The sequence below is a fragment of the Tupaia chinensis genome, unplaced genomic scaffold, assembly GCF_000334495.1.
Source record: "Tupaia chinensis unplaced genomic scaffold, TupChi_1.0 Scaffold000527_1, whole genome shotgun sequence".
NCBI lineage: Eukaryota > Metazoa > Chordata > Mammalia > Scandentia > Tupaiidae > Tupaia > Tupaia belangeri.
Genome location: NW_006160040.1, coordinates 9,344,101 through 9,360,910, shown reverse-complemented (window position 1 = coordinate 9,360,910; position 16,810 = coordinate 9,344,101). Strand labels below are relative to the sequence as shown.

Sequence of the window (16,810 nt, the reverse complement as noted above, 5' to 3'; positions counted from 1 at the left end):
GGTGCTGGGGGTGGGGGCAGGAGGAGGGACCAGCGTTTGGCCGCGTCTTAACCCGTTCCCGACCCTGCGCCGTCAGTGGGAAGCCTTCTCCGCGAGCGACTTCGGAGGACACCGCGGGCGGGAGTCGGGAGGACGCGGTGCTGGCCTCCTGCCTTGCTTCCTCCGGCTGTGCGATCAGCCGCCCCGAAGGTGGCCGCCCAGGAGACGGCGCGGGCCTACCCCTGTTTCATGGTAGTGGCGAAGAGGAGCCCCCTCCCCCCTTGCACCCTTCCCGCCCTGCGCTAGTGGCAGTGCAGGTTTGAGGTGCCCAGTCGTGGCCTGCACCCGGCCCCACCCCCGAGTCGCAGTTGCTACTGGGACCCCGATTCCACACAAAGCAGAGCTGCGGCGAGAGCTCCGCCCCTCCAGCTCCCTCCCCCATCCCGCCCCCGCTGGCTCTTCGGCTTCCTAGGTCCTGCCTGGCCCAAGCGTTTTCTACCTTCTCCACTTCCAGTCTCACCCGCTGACCCCTAGTCCGGGGTCGGTGCTTGAGAGTAGTGAGTGAGAGTGGGGCCCAGGTCCGGCATGTGGCTCCCCCCGATCGCTGGTGTGCTACGTGGGCTCCATCCCGCCCCTTTGTTCGCCGGGTTCTTTGAGCGCCACTTTCCTCTGGATTCAAATGAAAGGGCCTCACTTCCTTAGTAAGAGTTAGGGTTTTGGAGTTCGGGAAACGTAGTCTCCGCGGGAAATAAGAGAGGTAATGAGAATTGTGGGGCTATTACTGCTTGTGTTTTGTCTCCGACTCGATGGGCCCTGGCTTGTCTGGAGAAGTGGTTACCACCCACTCCTTTGTTGCTCTTTGTTCGATCAGGAAATACACCCTGCTCGGGAGATTTAGGAGAGTATTTGTATCTTGCTTGTTTCAGGGTAGTGGGAATCGCGGTGTAGGAAAACTTTGAGTAGTGCGGCAGTACAAATATTCTGGTTAGGTAAGTTTGAGCTCACAGTACAGTGAGTTGGAAAAGTGAGAAAATTTGATTTGAAGCGTTCTCTGATTTGTAGTATGAGCAGAACATCGAACATTTGAATCCTGTTTCCTATACCAGCCGAAATTGTAGTCAGTAGAGTCTTGCAGGTTTCACAAAGACTTTAACTTGGTGAATAGTTTCTAGTAGGTTACTCTTGAAAGCAGGAATTCCAAAATTTAACAAAGTTAGGCTTTGGAAAGCCTTATCTGATTTGTGTGAAGCGATGCACACTTTTGGAAGCTTCTGCCTCATTTGGTGTATTGCGAATCACATTGTCTTTTAAGTGGATAAGATTCTAAAGGACTAAGTCAGAAGACATCTGAGTTTTAACTTGAAAATGGCCATAACATATTTCTTCAGTTAGCAAAGATGAATCTTTTAATGCTTTTATAGAAAATGGCAGCCCGTGTCACTTGTGAGAACATCTAAAATCTTGTAGGAAAAAACATCCGAAGTAGCTAGGAAAAACAGTAACAGTTGGGTTTTAAAACAATGTGTCTTGAGAGGACATGTATATGTTATATAAATTAAGTTGAAATTATGCCATCATGAAGGGGTGGTGATGGGAGTACATTTTAATTTTAACATGAATTACATTGCATATTTGGGGTTATTGGTAACAAACTATTGGCTTGCATTCCAAAGTTCCATTATTTCTGGAGGTTTGTTTCAGTTAGGCCTTGGTGCATGCTCACCCGTAAGTTTTAACAGGTTGGGGAAATGGGCTCAGGCTCTTACAGCTGTCAGTTGCTGTTGGCAGTGATGGGTGCTGTTGGAGTAAGCTGCTTTTTTGCCTTTTTGTCACCAGATTTGAATTTTAGAACCAGGAAGTACATTTGAGTAGCAGTTTTCTGTCAGGTGATTGTCCCTGGGCCCATTTGTGAGTTTTTCGAGGGAGAGAGGGTGTAAGCTTGGTAGATAGAGTGGAAACTCTGGAGAGTCCTGTATTGTTGCTTTGTCTAAGTTGTATTGTAGCCCATTCATGTTTTACCTGATTGTCAACAGCCAAGTGTGGAAACCTCTGGCCAGTTACCTGTAGTCTGCGGCTCTTACTTGATTTCTTTTTAGAACAGAGTTCTAAGTTGCTTACATTTCTAATGTTCTTTGGGGTTTTGTGGGGGAGGGAAGGTGGAAATAAAATATTTTGTAGAGATTATTAAATTGGATAGCTTTAGTTATATTAACTAACAGGTGATAGCAGACTAAACTGCACAGTTCAAAATCTTTACATTTTCTTTACCCAGAAACCTTATTTTGTCAACATATAAAAGTAGCAATCATTTTTTCTTTTTCTTTTTTTAATTTTGAGAAGAGAGGACACAAGCTGCATCTGCTTCAGAGAACTATATAATTTTAAGGTATTCAAAATGGATTGGCTTGGGAATGGATAGTATTACCAGTAATAGGACCAGAGTAACCTGATAGTCTAAATTGGCTGGTTTTAATTTGAAGGCTAAGGAAGTAGAAGGAAGCACAAGAGGAAAGGAGAAAATTAGCAAATTCTACAACCAGATGAATCCTGCCTTTGGGATTCTGAGGCCATTACACACTGAGCCTCTTGGTGACACAGAAAAATCTATTGAGGCTGTATGCATCTTAATGAAGTTTTAAGGTACATCAAGAGACTTCAAAAAGCTGAAAAGTAGAATTAAAAGATAAAAAATATAAACTTTATTTCTCAGCATACACTTTATCAAGTTCAAGACAGTTTTGTGATTGGCACCAGCCGTGTAGTCCATCCTTAAAGAACTGAGGAAACTGGGAATTCAACCAAGTCAACACAGTCTTTTTTTTGCATTTTTAGCTGAACCAATGGGTGGGTGCCCTTTAATTTTTTTTTTTTCAATTAAGAAACAAGTTAGGGGGGACCAGCAGTTAGCGTAATGGCTATGTTGCTGGACTCCCATGTAGTCAATTGCAGTTCGAGTCCTGGACCCGGTGGCTTAAAACTCACACTGGGCATGTGTGTGTGTGCCCAAGATCCCGAGAGGAGAATGGAGGAGGAAGGGATTGTGGCGTGGCCATCCCCCCAGGGGATGATTTCTCGCTTTCTGTCTCTCTGGTCTTTCTGGGGACCGCACGTACCCTATAGCAAAAACCTCTCAAAAAAAACCCCAAGAAGTTAGAAGATGCCTAATGATTTCCCATTGAAACTTATGAAAAATGGCCCTGTTGGATGAGAGGAATGAACAGGAGCATTTTCATGGTGGAGAAGGGCTTTCTGGTGAAGATTTCCTGGACGTTTTCTTCTACCAGCACTTCAGCCAACTTTCTCAAAACACTCGTAATAAGCAGGTGGTGGTGTCCTCTGGCGCTCCAGAAAGTCTACAAGCTAAATGTCTCGAGTACTCAAAAAAACTTGCTATGAACTTTGCTCTTGACCAGTCAGCTCTTTATACCACTTCCACCTCGAAGTAGGCATTATTTGGGCTTCATCTTAGGATCTTACTGGTAAAGCTATTGGTATCTCCTGCTATAGCTTGAAAATATTCTTGAGGCTCTTGATCACACTTGTTTCAAGTTTCCATTGAAAACTCTGTTCTCTGCAGTGGGTTTGGGCTCAACTGTTTGGCACCAGTAGAGCAGAAAGTTTGCTCAACTATAAATTTTCTGGCAAAATGTCATAAAATGGAACCAATTGAGATGTCTATGGTGTTGGTTGTCATTTCTGTTGTGACTCGTCTTTTCTTACAAATTTATGTGATGGTCTGCTGCTGGGCATGTTATCTTCAAAATCAACTTATCCCTCTTAAAAAGTGTTATTCGTATGTGAATTGTTGATATGTTTGGGCATTGTTCCTGTAAAGCTTTTGTAAAACATCAGTGAATTAACCTCTCACCACTCTTTTGAGCATCATAATTTGATGAGTGCTCTTGCTTCAACTTTGGCAGAAGTCATGTTGCTCTGTTTGGGTTCTTCTTAACCAATGTTTTATCCTTCTTAGTGCCTCAAACTAAATCCTTTTCAGACATGCTTTAACAAGTGATTGCAGGTTTATTTGGTACCAAAAAAATATTGAAATTCATTCATAGTTTTTTATAGTAATCACTTTCGATGAGTTTTTTAGGTTCTTCATGTATATTTTGTTGTGTCCACTTTATAGTCTTCCATATTAACACCCTTGAGATTACAAAAATGCTGGTTCCACATGGACTTTCAGGTATTGACAGAGGAGATAGAGATATCCTTATACCTTTGAAGAAAAGTTAGAAATTCTTCTCTGAATGTAGCTCCCTAACTCCAAAGTTTTCAAAAACAAATTTCTAAATCTTGGTCTATATATTTTTTAAATACTGGAAGAATATCAATAATCAATAAAATGATAGGTAGCAAGTCACTAAGACTCCTTTTGGGCTTAAAATTGTGTCTTTTTTTTCTACTTAAGTGTAATTGACAAACCAAGCTGTGTTCAGTTCTAATTACAATAGTCACATTTTAATATTTAATCTAGAAATACTAACTATACTTTGCTTTGAATTAAGCCTGGGGCTAATCACATTTGATCTGTATTTTATGATGTATGCCATATAGCAAGGTACATGATAACATAATCTATATAATTATACATAACTTGCTCTGTGCTTTATTTTTCCTTAAAATAGTGATGCATAATCAAAAATAAGAAAAAACATACAATATATAAAAAGAATATGAAAGTTACCAAGATCTTTCCCATTAGTGTATGTCTGATTTATTCTAGCAGATTATAGGTATTCTACTTGGCTGCCAAGAATTGTCAGGTTTTCTTAGTCTTTTAGCAGTGGTTCCAAAGTCTTTTCAGGAAACTATATGAGTTCTTAGCTTTAAGGTAGATAATCATTTCTTTTTTTTTTTTTTTTTTTTTAACAATTATTTAACTTTATTTCCTTATTTTAATTTGACCAGAGAGGGACAGAATGAGAGAGTGAGCAAGAGAGAAAAAGTGAGAAAGCAAGCCGCCAGGTCCAGGACTCAAACCGTGGTCTGCCATGTGGGGGTCCAGCGCCCTTAACCAACATGCCACCTGCCAGCCCAGTAATCATTTCTTTAGGACATATCAGAATGCTGAATGAATTACAGCAACAGTTCCTAAGAACAAGTAATGTAATTTGCTTATAGTTGCTTAAGTAATGGGTTGTCAAGAAAGTCATGATGTATTTTTCTATGCACAAATGCATTACTTTTCCTGACAACCCAGTAGAACACAACACTAAATAGCACTGAAATTTTCTTGTTCTTGAATCTTCTCTCAGAAATCTTTATTTCTTGTTTCCTTGAAATTTCACCTTAGCAGAGAGATTTTCTTCTTTTTATTTGTTTACTTCATTCACTGTATAGTATTACAGTATACAAAATGAGATTTTCTATCCAGAATACACTATATATTGGCTCAATCAAGGATATTACCATACATGTTATCATCAACAAATAATTTTCCATTTCTTGTTTCTTACATATTTTCTTTCTTTTTTTTTTTTTTTCCTCTTTGATTCCCTACCTCTCACCCTCTGCCATTTCCCACCCTCCCACACTATTTCTGGTATCTACAGTTGTTTTCATGCCTTTTTTTGTTTTTCACATTTTATTGATTCACTAAAGATCTTAATCTAAAAACTTTTAATAGCAAGCACAGCTGATATATACATATCTGTGAACACATGTCAGACTTTAGGCATAAACCTCAGTGAGTAAAGTGAACATACTATAAAGTAGTACCAAGTTGGGACTGTATATCTTACTGCAATCATTAAATACGTATTTTCAGTTGTATTTTTTCCATTTCAAGAAAAAGTTTTAGTTTTAATAGATCAAAATAAAAAAATGTGAAATTTGCTTAAGACTTAAAGCCAGGAAAAAGTTTGGGATTCAGTTCAAACAGTAGATAGATGAAACTAGCAACAGTTCAAGTGAAGACAAAAATCTTTAAATCTGGAAAACAAAGCATAGAAGAAAATCAGTAATGTTTTAGTCAAAAGTCATAAAAATTCTGTTTCACCAGTTCAGTCTCGTGTAATTTATCACTCTTCTATTGAAGTTGGAGTGTTACTGTGATCTGATCTTCCCATTTGAACTCTGGAAGTTAATATTCAGTTCCGGACTTGTCTCTACCATTTTCTTAGTTGTTTAGTGTACTCTGTATTTCTGTGTGTGCAACTTTAGTTTTCCTGGTATGGCACTCCTTTTCAGCACTTCTTGGATTGCTAATCTGGTGTTGGTAAATTCTTTCAGGTTTTGTTTATCTGAGAATGTTTTTGTCTTTTTTCCCCATATGAAAGCTAATCTTTCTAGGTATAGTATTCTTGGTTGAAATTGTTTTTCACTTAACACTTTCAATATAGTTTCCCATTCTTTCCTTGCTTGCATTGTTTCCGATGAGAGGGCCAATGTTAGCCTGATGGGATAGCCTTTGTAAGTGTAACTTCATGTTTCTCTTGCCAATTTTAGTATCTTGACTGTGTGGTTTTGGTCAGTCTATGATGTGGTTTGGAGAAGATCTTCTTGGGTTGATTCTATTTGGCATCCTTTGTATTTCTTAGTTATGGATATTTGAATGTCTCTCTAGTTTAGAAAGTTTTCTTCCAGTATTTCTGGGAGTAGATTATCAATGCCCATTATTAGTTCTTCACCTTCCAGTATACCGATTATCTGGATGTTTGGGCATTTTATGTTATCTAATATTACTTATATATTGTTCTCTTTTGGGGGGAGGGTATCTTCTCAGTCTTTTTGGTGAATTTTTCTAGGTCAGAGGTTCTGTCTTCTACATCTGAGATTTGATCTTCTGCATGATCTGATCTGCTTTTAATACTGTCAGGGGAGACTTTGATTTCCTCTATTACAGCCTTCATCTCTAATCATTCAGTTTGATTCTTTTTTATGGTGTGTATTTCCTCTTTCAGATCGTGCAAGAACTTCCTCAACTCCTGAAACTTGTCTCTTTTCTACTGCATCTTCTGGAGTTTGTTGTTTTTCTTCTTCTGCATCTCTTAGCTTTGTCACTATGAATATTTTAAATTCTTTTTCTGATATTTCCATAAGTTCCTTTGTTTTGTCTGTGTAGAATGAGGAGTTAGTCTTTCCCCTTCATAGAGAGAGAGTTACGTGGTCTCCCATATTTCTTGTGGCTCTGTAGTGGTTTCTGGTCATCTCATAAATTATATGTTTTTTCCTAGTTTTTGGAGTTAAATCTGAGCATTCAGAGGTATGCTGGAGAGGGTGGTCTGCAATCCCTAAGCAGTACCATTTTTCTCCCTTGGTGCAGATTTCATGGAAATTGAGGATTACTCTGACCCTAAAACTATTGAGGTGTTTGGCTGCTGTGTACCTAGACGTGTCTCAAAACTCAGTGTGTGGAAGCTAAGCAGAAAAGTGAGAAAGGTAAAAAGAAAAGAAAAAAGGAAAAGAAAACAAAAAAGAAAAAAGCAAGACAGTAACAATTTAAAATGAAAAAAGTTATTTTAAAGCAAAAAATGAAAACTGTGTATTGTGCTAGGTCTCTGCATGAAACGAGTGCTCAGAACTCAGATATGGATGGCTGGTGATTGACATGGGGTGTTGGGAGGTAAGAATTAGCAAGATAAAAGAGCGAGCAAGTGTCAGAGAGCTAAGAAGTTTAAAATTTTAGGGAAAAAAATAGGCAGGGGGGGGGGGTGGAGGGAGAGAAAATAAAGAGGGTGGTCTAACCTGGCTAGATCTGGGGGGCAGAAGGGTGAAGTCTGGTCACAAGATCTGCAGTTGTCCTAATTTGTCAAAGGGGCCACTCAGAACTCAGGTATAGATGACCTGTGCTTGACTTGCCTTGGCTAGGTCTGGGGAGTAAGAGGGTGCAGTCTAGGCAGAAGATCTTCACTTGTCCTAATCCAAAAACCTCAGATTTCACGTTGATAGAGGGCTGTGAGAAGGATAAATATCTGAAACAAAACAAATGCCATGGAAGCCAAGAGCAGAATGTTTGAAAGAATACAGTTTTGCTAGTGGACCAAGTAGTCTGTGGAAGACAGAAATAAACAGTAGCTATTTCTTGTCAATGTTTTTCTTGTTTCTGTTTTTTCCTGAATCATTTATGGTTAGCTTATCTTTAAAGACAAAAGTAGGGGCTAGCAGGTGGCATGGTGGATAGGGGCGCTGGACTCCCACATGGCCAACTACGGTTTGAGTCTCAGACCTGGTGGCTTGCTTTCTCACTTCCTCTCTCTCTCTGCCTCTCTCTGATCAAACTGGAAAATAACAATGATAATAATAAATAAAGTTAAATAAAATAATTCTTTAAAAAAAAGACAAAAGTATATTTTATTGTCAGAAATACAAAATGATTTGAAAATTTAATTTGTGGGGGGACATAGATGAGATAAGATAACTCATTTGAAATCAAGAGTTTACCCTGAATGGGAACGAGCAGTTAGAGTAATGGCTATGTCGCTGGATTCCCATGTAGTCAACCGTGGTTCGCGTCCCGGACCCGGTGGCTTAGAACTCATGCCAGGCATATGTGTGTGCGTGCCCAAGATCCCGAGAGGAGAATGGAGAAGGGATTGCGGCATGACCATCCCCACTGGGGGGTGATTTCTCGCTTTCTGTCTCTGTCTGGCGAGCACATGCGCCCTATAGCGAAAACCTCTCAAAAAAAAAAAAAAAGTTTACCCTGAATTAACATGAGACTATTCATGATTCTTAGTCCACTTATTGTGAATATTCACACATTGTTGCTGCAGAAATATTGATGCTTGATTGTAAAATGCTGCCCAGACTCTAGGATGTTACATCATATATGACAGTTGTACCTTCACACAATCTGAAGAAGTCTAAAATTTAAAACACATTCCGTTCCAAGGACTTTAAATAGGAGATTTGTGGACCTTAATAGCTACTTCCATTTTTGATAACTTTTTGAAGAGCAAGCGATTTCTAAACTTTTGCAGATAAAAATAATTTTTTATGGTATTGGCAGTTTCTTTATATTGACAAAGTTCTGTGTTGAAGGAATCACTTGGATGTGCTTTTTCTGTATGTTTACTTCATTGGTACAGTATGTTTAAGTATTTTGATGAAAGTTAGGATAATACTAAAGTGCCCAAATTACATTACTGACCACTTAAATGAGATGACTGATAAACTTTCTTAAGTCTAGGCAGTGACATTTTATAAAAATGGATGGCTGTGGCCAGCAGATGACAGGACGGTTTCTGCCCTGGACTCCCATACGACCGGCTGTGATTCAAGTCCCAAACTGGTGGCGTGAAACTCAACACCAGGCATATGCGCTTGTGTGCCCAGGATCCTAGGAGGAGAATGGAGAGGGAATTGCAGAGTGGCCATCCGTGGGTGTGGTGGGCAGGGCACCTCGTTTTCCCTCTTGACTGTCTCTTTCATCTTGGAAGAATTCTTTTTTTTTTTTTTTTTTTTTAAGAGGTTTTTCACTGTAGGGTGTGTGCGCTCGCCAGACAGAGAGACAGAAAGCGAGAAATCACCCCCCAGAGGGGATGGTCACGCCGCAATCCCTTCTCCTCCATTCTCCTCTCGGGATCTTGGGCACGCACGCACACGCCCTATAGCGAAAACCTCTCCAAAAAAAAAAAAGAAAAAGGTTTGCATTCCAAATTACGTGCCTTTTTATTTATTTATTTTAGTTACCTTACCTTTGCTCTCTGTGTAGGTAGCTGTTACTAAAGAGCTTAGGCTTTGGGCTGACCTGCCTGGATTTGTATCTACCTCTGCTGCTTGTTAGCTGTGTGACTTTAGCAATATTACTTGGCCTGCCTGAGTCTCAACTTCTTCACTGCTATAAATGGAATGTAACAATACCTATAGCACAGTGTTGTTAGAAAGATAATACATAAGAAATGCTTAGAATTATGCCTTCTAGTACGTACTAGATATATATTAATTACTGCTGTCATTTTTTCTTTTAAAAACAGCTTGCAAGAAATTCCCACTGTAGTCTCCTTTTTAAATTTATTTAATTCATGGTAGCACATGTGTGTTCACAAGAGAGAAGTGAGAAACACACTATGAACAAGGTCTCATCATAGTGATTTCCCGTTTCCAGCCCTTCACCTTGTTAGGATCTTGGGTGCCCAACACGTCTTCTCATCCAAATCTAGGTTAGCCATGTGATTTCCAGCATTGCAGCTCAGTTTGCTACCAACTGTACCACCAGTCTGTTTTTGTTTTGTTTTGTCTTTAATGTTTACTTATTTATTTCTTTCATGAGTCAAAGAGACAGCACCCCTCAACAGGTTCTAGATACTGTGATCCATTCCCAGCTTAATGATGATGGATGATCATGGGCACATGTGCTCAGTGTACTCATGGAGGTCTGTATGCTCCAACCCAGAGCTTTCCATGTTCATCAGCCTCAGAGTAATTTTTTTACTCTATGCCACTCTCTTGCCCCTGTAGAATTTTTTTCTATAGATGGTCAGGGTCTGGGGTTTGCCATTGGATTCTCAGTGTGCCCGTTACTAGAGTATTTGATCTGAAGATGTTAAGAGACATTTCATCTTGGTAATTCTTAGACAGAGGCAGATGGAAGTTATGTAAGGAATTATGTGAAGACTGTATTTTCTTTCTCTTTTAATTTGCCATAGGGAGTTGCATGCTTGCTGGAAAGTGAGAAACCTCCCCTCCCCCATTCCCCATGACCACACTGCAATCTTTTCTCCAGTCTGCTCTTGGGATTTTGGAGACACATGTACACACACCTGGTATGTTTTTCAAGTTCCCAGATCTAAGACTTGAGCCACGCACTCGGCCATGTGAGATTCAACTGCCTTAACCACTCAAACCACTAGCTGGCCTCTAGACTGGATTTTCTTTAATTTTACTCTTAATCATCTCCAGTGGTAGTGAAGATATCTTAGAAACACCTTCTTGCTTTGATAACTCCATTGGGTTTTCCATATCTGAGAATTCAGTGAGACCAGGCTGGTTTCAAAGAACTGCTGGCGCGAAGGGCAGAGCTTTATGGTAGATCCTTTCTTAACAGGTAGTTTCCGATATTTATAGGCCTGATTGTGCTAGTGCAGGGGAAGTATACATGGCATCATATCCTTACTTTGGTATTTGTATCATTTCTTAGTTTTGTTTTTGGCTTGTGCATTCAGAAAAGTGGTTTTCCCTTTTAATGACCATGTGTATATGATTTTAAAAGAGAGCTTATGTTGAAAATGAAGTTAAGTAAATTAGAAGGATGATGCCAACAAAATCAAGTAGTCTGGGACCAGATGTTGGTGCGGTAGTGCAGCTCCACCCACATGGAACAAGGTTCGTGTCCTGGCCTCCCTGAGCCATATGGTGCATACATGTGTCCATGATCCAGGTGGACTGAGACTGGCGTTGGGTCATGGTATGAAGACCCTGTTGGAGGGTGTCTCTTTTTCATGGAAGAAATAAATTTAGGTACTTTTAAAATCAAGTTTGTCCTTTCATTATAAGCATGGGATTTATTAAAAGTAAATTTTCATCCTTTACTATTATCGAATATTTGGAAGACAGAATAGAAGTTTTTTGTTCTCAATTTCCATTGAACAAAGATGTGTTGTTTAGAAGATTTTGGAAGATTTATTGATCCTGGAGGTAGGCAGATGACATTCTTTATCCTACATTTATTATGTAAACATATGTTGGAGTCAACACTTTAGCCAGGAAAATCAGCTCATCTGTCATAACAGCATTTTGGAATAATTTTTTTAAATGCTAAAATCGTTACTAAAATAATTTATGACTTGATAAAGGTAGTCATAAAAAGTGCTTGATATTAGGAAAATAGTAATAAATATTTGAAAGACTTTCCTATTGTCTCTTTTTATTATAATAAACATTGGAACTTTACCAAGAAGTATTAGGTTTACTGAAACTTAGTTGGAAATCTGATTTTAGTGTCATTTGTTTATTCTTAAACTTATATGTAAGTTTTAAGACATTGAGATGTAACATGTTATTGTAAAAGATAGGCTATGAATTAAAACTTCTTACTAATAAAGAATGAGGCTATATATATTACACTGGAAAATGATATGTCTTGGAGCAAAATTTTATTTAAGACCTAAATTTCAGTTATTGAAATTTCTCTGGTAGACTGTGATACGAACAAGAACCTTTTACCCTTTATCGTATTAATTGTAAAGGATTTCTGAGGTTTTAGTAAAATGTCTTAAGAAGCAATATTTGCTGAAAAATCTTAAATCAAACCAATAAAACTTAGACTTTACCTTAAATATCTGAATTTGCCAAGGAATACTAAAAGCATTTTAAGGAGCCAAAAATTTTAAAAACTTGGAAATTAAAAATCTGAAAAGCTGCTTTCCATGAATAGCAAATAAACAATAATGAAATCATTTGCATGTAAAAGTTTAGTGTTTTGGTTTTCCAGTAAACTTTGAAAGTTTAAAAATCTCGGACCAGCTGATGGTATAATGGTTACATCGTTGTACTCCCATGTAATCGATCATGGTTTGAATCCTGGACCTGGTGACTTGAACTCAGGCTCCAAGAATGTGTGTGTGCATCCATGCCCAAAATTCCAAGAAGAGAATGGAGGAGAAGATTGTGGCATGGCCATCCCCCCTGGGGGGGGTGAGGGTTGATTTCTTGGTTTCTCTCTCTGTCTCTCTGGTGAGCATATGTGCTCTATAGCAAAAAATGTAGATGATGAAGAGTCTCTTGTCTGTATTTAGTTTGTGTCTTTTTATTTTAGGTGATATTGGAAATTATTATTATGGACAGGGTCATCCCATGAAACCTCACAGAATCCGCATGACCCATAACTTACTGTTAAACTATGGCTTATACAGAAAAATGGAAATATATGTGAGTATACCTTTGGGTGAATAGCTTGTTTTTGTTTTCTTTGTTTTTTCCTTTTTTAAATATTAATTTCAGACTTTGTTTATTTCTCATTGGAGGGCATCTAGCAGATGAAAAGGTCTGGAAAAAACCAGAAACCACTCTTTTTGTTACATTCTTCAAAGAAAATCGGGTGTGGAAATATTAACCCCTCTTTTCTATTAACTGTTGTGAAAATAGTTCCTAGTATTCTAGCCTTTCACATTTCTGGAGACTAACTTAGTTTCACAGATCAAATATTTTGTTAAAATAAGTGTTGACTAGCCCATGCTAGAAAAGAGTTGATGTGGAACTGTTAGAAAAGTATTATACAGGAATTTAATCCTATAATATTCATTCGACATTTATGTGGAATACAGTATTAATGGAATACAAATAACATTTAAAATAAATATTTTTGTAGCCAAAAAGTTGGGTGTTAATATAGACAATTACAAACGGCAATTCTTATCTATTTGAGTAGGATGACTTGAAGCAGTTAACAATGTTAGGTGATGTATTAGTTCATTGTTTTTTAGATATAGGCATTGAGAGAACAGAAAGAGGTGAATAAGATTCTCAGTCTGTGGAAACCTTGTGAAGGAAGTGAAATTGAGCTCTTCACAGCAAGGAAAGGTAGGATAGGAAAGAGAGGTCATCAACAAGACTAAAAATTCAGAATGAGTATCTTTCTGAGAGATCATTGAAGAAATCAGATACAGAGCATAAGGTTTATGATGTAAAATGAGAGAGTTTTATGAACATGGATTTAACTTCATGTGGGTTGATCTATTCACTGTAGTGTATGGAGTGATTATATCATAATAGCCTTTTAAAGGAATTTGAATTAGCTTTGGAATAATTATTTCCTAAAACATATATGTAAATTTGGATTATCTTTGGAGCGTGTCTGTTTCATTCTGGTGTATCTAGTTCTTTGAAGAGACCGTTAGAGGAACGTGTTTACAGCCATGTGCCGCAAAATGACATTTTTATTGATGAGAGACTGCATATTTGACAGTGGTCTCACAAGATTGTATATAATAGGCTATGCTGTGTGGCCTAGGTCTGCAGTAGGCTATATCATCTTATTATGTAAATTCACTTCATGCTATTTGCACAGTGAAGTCACCTAACCACATTTCTCAGGAGTTATCCTCCTCATTAAGTAATGCATGAGTATATTTTGTTTGATAATTCTGATATAACCACAATCATGACTTTTATTTTTCTTTGCAGAGGCCCCATAAAGCAACTGCTGAAGAAATGACAAAATACCACAGTGATGAGTATATCAAATTTCTACGGTCAATAAGACCAGATAACATGTCTGAGTATAGTAAGCAAATGCAAAGATGTACGTTTCTACATAAAAAGTATATTTTAGTACTGAAAAGTATAAATGAGTATGTTTAAAAGCTTATGATTACTTACCACCAAATCTGGGTAATTTTTTCCCTTTTTTTTTTGTTTTTGGTCATGGTGGTGATCTAAAATGTTATTACAGTGAATTCACTTGAAAAATAAAGATCGTAACACTAAAACTGCCTAAGGAAAAGAACAGACCTCTCTGTAGCTTATTGGTCTATAGACTTCTGGGTAGATGTTCCTCTTTTTATTTTGCTACTCTGGTAACTTTAGGATAATGGATATAGGTAAGGAGACATCACTCCTCCCTTGTTTCAAAAAGGAAAGAAAAAAGAACATTAGGGTACTTCAAAAAGTTTAGGGAAAATAAGAGTCTGGGTTTATTTTGATACAAAAAATTCTGAAATCTGTATGTAGTATGCATTTTCCACAAACTTTTTGAAGACTTTCTCATATAGTTTGACTAGTCTTCGTCTGGTGTATACATCTTGTCTTCTGTTTCTGTCCCTCGGTTAATCTGGTTTGCAGTACATATAATCTGTTTTTCCTTTTTGAGAAGGGTGTTAGTGGAACTTTGATTCTCTTGTGTGTTGTCTTTTATAGGTTAAAAATACTTTATTATTAGAAATTGGTAACCAGTTGACTTGAAGGTAGAAAGTAGAATGTAATTCTAAAGTGATTGAAACAGTATCTTAAATCTTGATACTGCGATTCATTCTTATCCCTGTTTTTATTGATAATACTACTAAATTAAGTGTAGTTACTAGAAATCTCACATATTCCTAGACCCTCATACACATTTCTACTGGAGATTACGTCATTTGATTGAATAAAACGATATCATGAGAATAGATATTTACCTATGCTTTTTTCCATGGGGATTCAGATTGAGAATAGAAAGAGGCATGAGTAGTCCTTGGGGTAGATACATTAATGGGACTGATTTATAAAGCTTTGAAATAATGGAGTTGTATTAAATACATTATGATCATATCTGAGCCATAGGAAACTAAAATTTATTCGTTATGGTGCTTGTAATTAAGGATGTGCAAAGCTTTATAAAATAATGACTTTTGTTCTTGAAAAAATTATAAAGTATGAGGAGAGATTGAGAATGGGTTTATACACATGTATATCCCCTTCATTCTTTTAGTATTAAAGAACTCAAATAGATCATGATGTGTCATATGTCTACATGTTTTATTTTCTTGTTGTCTAAAGTACTCTTCCTTCTGTGTGTTGGCGTCCATAAACTTAGTTCTTACTATCTTTCAAGATCTAGGTTAATAACCAGGGGCATAGGCAACCAGCTATTCTTAACTTGTTGGTACCCCCTAAATGCATTTCAAAATTATGAGTATTACATATGTTTAAGGAGGTTTAAAGAGTCATAAAGTAGTTGAAGTTACTTGCTTTTTAGAATATTGATTGTATATTTAATGAGAAATATTCAGAAACTTTAAGTCTGCATTTTAATTACATAAAGCAAATCCCTTCTGCTGTTCGTTAGCTGTAGATTTTTTATGACTAAGAGATTTTCTACAATAATAAGGTTAGGTGGTGGGGTTTCACAGATAATGCTTTGACTACCTTAGATAAAATAATAAATTATATTCAATTAAATTTTAGATTACGACTATAAAATGTATGTTTTGTAATTTAGTCAGTGTTAATGAGTTTTGTGAGAAAAAAGTAATTTGCAGAATGGGTTAAAACTAATGAAATCCTTCTTTAACAGTTAATGTTGGAGAAGATTGTCCAGTGTTTGATGGGCTCTTTGAGTTTTGTCAGCTCTCAACTGGTGGCTCAGTTGGTAGGTGTCCTAATTGAATCAGATTTAAAAGTTGCTCTAACCTTTGTCTGTATCTTTCGGATTATTTGTTGGAAGCGAAAATTTTAATGGTAGTGGGTTTTGTAACTCAAAAGTCAGTATGTTTTTAGTAGAGTATAGTTGTCTTTTAAAAACCCATGTTTTGTGGTCATAATGACTTGGACTTTATTTTTAAACTACTTGTATTTTCACTTAGGGACTTTTTACCTCTTCCCAACTAACTCTGTGCTATCATGACTTCTACTTTCCCTGTATATACTTATTTATGTCTGTGTGTATACATATACTCACACACACACACACACACACACACACACCCTTAGTTTTCAGGCCACAGCTATAAAAGGAAATCTTTGAGAAGCAAACTGCTGTGTCCTCAGATCCTTACCTTTCATAATTTTAAACCCTTTTGCTTGCACAGAGAATGCGCTTACCTATAGGGCTGTTGTCTCATTATACTAATATTTACAAGTATTTTTAAAAGTCTGCTAACCTGTTTTTACTTCTTAGCTGGGGCTGTCAAGTTGAACCGACAACAAACTGATATGGCTGTTAACTGGGCTGGAGGATTACATCACGCTAAGAAATCAGAGGCATCAGGGTTCTGTTATGTTAATGATATTGTGCTTGCCATCCTGGAATTACTGAAGTAAGTTACTTTGTGTTGATACTTTCCCCACAATGAAATATTCCAGCTAAAACACAATAGAAGCTCATGGCTTTTTTGTTTGTTTGTTTTCTCTCAAGTAAATGGTTGTTCGAAATAGTTAAGGGTACATCTCCTATGAATTCATTGCAAAC

General features: G+C 37.5%; 1 protein-coding gene across 2 annotated transcripts in view; it reads left to right on the top strand.

Annotated features, from left to right (window-relative positions):
* Positions 1 to 614: 614 nt before the first annotated feature.
* Positions 615 to 16,810, top strand: part of HDAC2 (histone deacetylase 2) — a 31,917-nt gene continuing 15,721 nt past the window's right edge. Inside the window, exons 1-5 of one of the 2 annotated variants that reach the window (XM_006157019.3) lie at positions 615 to 736; positions 12,683 to 12,795; positions 14,050 to 14,167; positions 15,917 to 15,991; positions 16,520 to 16,658. In XM_006157019.3, the coding sequence (XP_006157081.1) occupies positions 12,721 to 12,795; positions 14,050 to 14,167; positions 15,917 to 15,991; positions 16,520 to 16,658 (407 nt within the window). In that variant the 5' untranslated portion in view covers positions 615 to 736; positions 12,683 to 12,720. Of the gene's footprint in view, positions 737 to 11,504; positions 11,563 to 12,682; positions 12,796 to 14,049; positions 14,168 to 15,916; positions 15,992 to 16,519; positions 16,659 to 16,810 lie in introns of those variants that run through there. The other variant, XM_006157018.3, reaches the window with a different exon arrangement.